At 42.2% G+C, this 6,136-nt stretch overlaps 1 protein-coding gene across 1 annotated transcript in view; it reads right to left on the bottom strand.

Moving 5' to 3' along the window:
• The window catches only part of LOC101859889 (kynureninase), a 45,508-nt gene that overhangs the window by 30,231 nt on the left and 9,141 nt on the right, over positions 1–6,136 (bottom strand). The window contains exon 2 of the mRNA XM_013087987.2: positions 181–420. Within this exon, the coding sequence (XP_012943441.1) occupies positions 181–340 (160 nt within the window). The 5' untranslated portion in view covers positions 341–420. The remainder of the gene's footprint in view (positions 1–180; positions 421–6,136) is intronic.

Here is a 6,136-nt window from a genome sequence, read left to right as displayed (position 1 = left end):
AATCAACTAAAACAAAGAGTAAAGTAAACAAATAATGATAAAAACAAAATAAAGCAAAAACTAATAAAAAAATAATTTACAAAAAAAAAAGAAGTGAGGACGGGGTTACACCAAAATAACAAAATCTAAATAATTTACACACAAAAAACAAAACAAAAGTGAGGACGGGGTTATACTCACTGTTCAGAACATCGCTCATCTTCGGGTAGTGGAACTCGTCTCGGAACGCCCTCAGGGGGTCCCGGCTGTCCATGAGTCTGGCAAACTGCTCGTCCGCCATGTCCAGCCCAGACTCGGCACACGCCTTCTCCAGGTCTTCCAGTGGGTGGTGCTTGGCCATGATGCTCTCTCGGACTCTGCTACGACTGCTGTGTTCTCGCTCCTATCTGTGCTTTTGTTTCAACAGCGCCGCTTGCTGGTCTTGTAGAAGAGACAAGAGAAGCGATATAATAATTCCTTTGTAACAGCTGGAGTCTGTCAACAGTTTCACAAGACTTGCAGAAGAGACCAAGTAACAATATTCTTTTATCTCTCTCTAAGGAGTCTTTCAGCAGTTTTATAAGACTTGCAGAAGAGACAAATAAGCGATATTCTCCTCTCTATTGTGTCTTTCAACTGTTTCACAAGATTTGGAGAAGAGACAAATGAGCGATATTCTCCTCTTTACTGCGTCTTTCAACAGTTTCACAAGATTTGCAGAAGAGACAAATAAGTGATATGTCTCTCTTCTCTCTCTCTCTCTCTCTCTCTCTCTCTCTCTCTCTCTCTCTCTCTCTCTCTCTCTCTCTCTCTCTCTCTCTCTCTCTCTCTCTCTCTCTCAAGTCTCTAGGCAGTTCCACTGGTTTTGGTCAAACAAACAAATAAGTGATGTATAAATGGCTCCCTCTGTATGTTGTACCGTTCAATAGCTCCAAAGGGCTCCGGTCTGCGTGCGGGAGAGACAAAGAATAAACATCTGCTGCAAAATCGTACCCACAAAACCCAGTCTGATGTATTAATTCTCTGCTTTAGTGATGTGTCCCGCCAGACTCAATTACGGCGCGCACACGGATTATCATATTAAAGAAAGGATCACGGGCCTCGCATAGTTTTACACTGTTTTTAAAAATTATTCCTCTCTTTAGAACTTTTTATTTTTGTTTCGAAAGAGAGAGAGAGAGAGAGAAAAAGAGAGAGAGAAAGAGAAAGAGAGAGAGAGAGAGAGAGAGAGAGAGAGAGAGGGAGGGAGGGAGAGGGGGGGGGAAGCAGGAGCAGAGCGAAAACAAGAACAAAAACAGCTTTTACAGCCCTTTTGCAATAGTTCGCACAAGACAGTAAAAAAAAAAATCGCTGGGAAACGAATATATTATAACGTTACGTATTATGAAGAGCCACTCAGCCAGGTCACGCCCCCTGAAGCAAAAACTAAGCCATAAATGTACACTTCGTCACACAGTAGGCTACATTTCATAGGAAATATACACAATGCATACGCACTGCGATACAGAGATGGACATTTCTAGTTATGGTGATAAAAGCGTACACTAAGTTGAGATCCCTTAAAACAATAACAGACACAAAAGCCCTGACAACGCCCATGTAGGTGTGTGTGTGTGGGGGGGGGGGGGGCATAGGTTGACTATCGGGAAGCAAAGCATAGCATCTGCCGTGATACTGCGCGTCGTGAGAGGGCAACTAAATGCGCAGGATCAATCCGGAGACGTCTCCGCCGGAGGTAGACCAATCAAAATACTTTGTGCCTCTAGACAAAGTTAAAAAAAATCTGGGAAGTACCAAGCAACGCCAGAAACACGGCGTGCTTCCCTTTTATAAATCCGACACACATGTTAACTTAAACATACTATATAGTTATGTGACATGCACAATCACGACTGACTGAGAAAAAAATTTACAATTTATTTTAGTAGAGGTTTTACGGCGCTCGCAACTGCATAAGGTCATATGAGCGCAAATTATATTTAACAAAATCGGTGAGGCAAAATATTGACACAAGGGTCAGGTTGAAAGCAATATGAATACACGAGTCGCACTTTTATTGGCAGCTAGGTTCTTCGACTCGCAAATTCCCATTTTGGTTTAGACACGGTGCAATCATTTTCAGTGGGTTGTTGTTGTTTTGTTGTTGTTGTTGAGTTTAGTTTCTGTTTTACTACGTATGTTTTTTACACACCCATTGACACAGTTTAAATGACTAATTTAGGGGGTGGACTTCAACCCTGCCTGTAATGACCAACCCAGGCTATGATCAAGGATACAACATCCCAGTATCAGGGATACAACATCTCAGTATCAGGGATACAACATCCCGGTATCAAGGATACAACATCCCGGTATCAGGGATACAACATCTCAGTATCAGGGATACAACATCTCAGTATCAGGGATACAACATCCCAGTATCAGGGATACAATATCCCAGTATCAGAGATACAACATCTCAGTATCAGGGATACAACATCAAAGTATCAGGGATACAACATCAAAGTATCAGGGAAAGAACATCCCGGTATCAAGGATACAACATCAAAGTATCAGGGATACAACATCTCAGTATCAGGGATACAACATCCCGGTATCAAGGATACAATATCCAGGTATCAGGGATACAACATCTCAGTATCAGGGATACAACATCTCAGTATCAGGGATACAACATCCCAGTATCAGGGATACAACATCCCAGTATCAGGGATACAACATCTCAGTATCAGAGATACAACATCTCAGTATCAGGGATACACCATCAAAGTATCAGGGATACAACATCAAATTATCAGGGATACAACATCCCGGTATCAAGGATACAACATCCCGGTATCAGGGATACAACATCTCAGTATCAGGGATACAACATTTCAGTATCAGGGATACAACATCCTAGCAGATGGACCAAGTTACAAGTCAGTTACTCATCTTGCAAAATTCTCCCGCTCGAGTATCAGAGTCTGGCCTCCTGCGTGCAACGACGAAGCGCCTACCTGCTAAACCACAGTATTGCCGATTATTGCAATATTTTCGATTTCCGGACTATATATATATATTAATGTACAAATAAAGACCGTTCATTGGCTTATTATAGTCCATGATGTCTTTAAGCACAGTCATCGGGAGAAAGCATAAGCGTGCGTGAGTGCGAAACGTGTTTTATGCTGCCGTATTTAAATTAAAGCCGGCAGGGACTGTGTGAAAGCATAAGCGTGCGTGAGTGCGAAACGTGCCAGCATAAAACACGTTTCGCACTCACGCACGCAGTCCCTGCCGGCTTTAATTTAAATACGGCAGCATAAAACACGTTTCGCACTCACGCACGCTTATGCTTTCTCCCGATGACTGTGCTTAAAGACATCATGGACTATAATAAGCCAATGAACGGTCTTTATTTGTACATTAATTGTTGACGTATAAATGTAACTCCCCTGTCTATGCTGTAAGGGGCGGAATAACCTCCGAATTAAACAGTTAAAAACCCATCTCCGAGAGGACTAAACCAAATGGGTGTGGGGGAGGGGGGCATAAAAACTCGCCCTAAATCAAGCCAATTGGGGATCCCAACAAGGGACATGTGCTCCGCGGTAGCCTAGTTTAGCATGACATCAGCTGAGCTAATCGTATCAGCAGCATTAATAATAAATAGCATTTTTATAGCGCATATCCCTGCTCAACAGCAGGCTCGATGCGCTTTACACTATATTATTACCCCAGCAGACCATAGAACACTCCGAAACATTTTCAGCTTCCCGGGAAGCATACAGTGCAAGCAGCTGATTAAGCGCTCAAACAGTAACAAACTGACAAGATCTTTCGCTGTCTTTAGCAGGGCACCCATTTCCACCTGGGTGAAGTGAGGAAAATTCGTGTAAAGTGCCTTTCCCAAGGACACGCACAACGTTGGGCCCCTGACGGGATTCGAACACACGACCTTACGGTTGCGAGTCCGAAAACCTAACCACTTGGTCACCGACGCCACATTAACGACCTCGATGTAAGACAACCACAAAAATCGGAACTTGCACTTTCATTATCATGTATATCGCGTTTTTTTATTTAGCACACTTGGACATTAACAAAGCCAGGTAACATCTGTTGATGTTTAAAAGACACATGCCGCGAAAGAATATTTTATTTAAATTGGCATTACATACGTAGGCGTAACAGTTAATCACATTTACTTAGTTTAATTTCAGTGAGCGTTTTTAACGGCGCTTGCAATACAATAGGGTCACACATGTGCCGAAGATTATAAATGTTACAAAGAGAGCCACAAGCACAAAAAAGGAGGAGAGATAAAAAAGAGGTATGCTTGCCAAGAAGATGGAGCAGACCACACCGAAACACCAAACCAACCACCCACTAACAATCACATTTTGTATTAGTGTAAGTGAGTCCAGACAGAGAAAAAAGAACCCTGTAGGAAAACAGCCTAACGGCAGGGCAAACACTGGCACTCGCGACTCGCACGTATCTGAGACAGGTTCGTTTGGTCAGTTAGTTTAAGTGAAGAAAAGCACATCGACACAATTATAATGGTCATTCAATTCATTTAGTGCTAGGAAAAAAGAACTAACACGGACAGACAGAAACAACCGAGGGAAAGTAAAGAAGCAGTGGATCTGTCAGTGGCGCCCTGCAAACATCCGCAGGAAAGGTTCGTAAGCGGGTGGTTGGTGGAGGGTGCCACTTTTTAGGTTCTTATCTTTTCGTTCTGTCTGTTGTCTCCGTCCATAGTTCTTGCTTCTTCCCTGTACTATGAGGCAGTTATATGTGTCGGTGTGCTTTATCTCTTTCCTCAAACTGAAGGTTCTTGTAAACATTCTTGAAACTTTCAATTTGAGTACATAGAATTAAGCATATCGACCCAAGAACGGTTACTTTGGGCATAGTTTTAGTAAGAGTTTTACGGCACTTGTAACACAATAAGGTTATATAAGTGCCGAAAATTAGAGGTGTCACAAGAGAGTAACAAACATAAAAAGGAGGAGAAATCAGGATGATAGATGTTTGATAGGAAAGAAGAAGCAAACCACACCAGAGCACCCGCCACATTTTGTGCATAAAAAAAGACACGGACAGAAACAACGGAGGGAAGGAAAAGAAGCGGGACCTACAAGTGCCCCCCCCCAGGCCACTAGCAGTCCTTAAATAAACATTGCTGGGGTGTTGTTTTACAAGACAGTATGTCCAGGTTCGTAAAATATTCAGGAGACCACCCCCCCCCCCTTTCCCCCCAACAAAAAAAAAACCCTACGTCTTTGCCTCTCAGTAACAACTTCTTTTGAAATTCAAAACACCTTCCGAGCCCTATTTCTTACAAATACCGACACTCGACTAAGACAAAAACGTGTCCTGTGTTTTATACTATAAGATGGAATCGATATTCTAAATTTCGTCCAAAACTGAATTTACTGTCTTTTACGGGCCTCCACGTTTGACTGATAATACGAGTCTGAAAAGTAAACGGTCTTAAATGCAGCCTCGGGACAATCTGAGACAAGGAGAGAAGATTATGACAATAGTTGTAGCCTACTTCGGGCAAGGAGAGCATTAACTCAGATAGGCTCACTATCCTAGCCACAGAAGGAAAGTGAGCTGCGGAACTGAAGTATCCATAAGCAAAAGAATATAACAATTTAAAGGATTGTTTTTTCCCGTTTTCGTAAGAATTTCACGGCACTTGCAACACAATAAGGTCATATAAGTGCCGAAGATTAGAGGAGTTACAAGAGAGTAACAAACACGAAAAAAGACGGAGGGGAGATCAGGATGAGAAATGTTTGATAGGAAAGAAAGAGCAAACCACACCAGAGCACCCTCCAACCACAGTAACAACCTGCTTCTTCTTGATACCCGGATCAGGTAGCTGTTATGTTTATTTATTTACTTCCCAGAGAATACGAGGTATAGCAACAGGTGTATTTACAACAGAAAACACAGGAGAAAAAAGTATAATTATCAATTTCTGTATGACAGCATGGGGCTGGAACACACGACAAGACAAGGAAAAACTGAAATGATAAAAATATATTTTACGGTCAGCACGCAAAATTTCGATATCTGCATACCCCTACTTCGATGAATTACAAACTATCGCTTGCATTTGAAAAATCAATTCCATCTGTTCGGACAATAAAAATCCCTG

The sequence above is a fragment of the Aplysia californica genome, unplaced genomic scaffold (genome assembly GCF_000002075.1).
Source record: "Aplysia californica isolate F4 #8 unplaced genomic scaffold, AplCal3.0 scaffold00667, whole genome shotgun sequence".
In the NCBI taxonomy this organism is placed as follows: Eukaryota; Metazoa; Mollusca; class Gastropoda; order Aplysiida; family Aplysiidae; genus Aplysia; species Aplysia californica.
The sequence above is the reverse complement of the archived record's forward strand: the minus strand, read 5'-3'. Positions and strand labels throughout refer to the sequence as shown.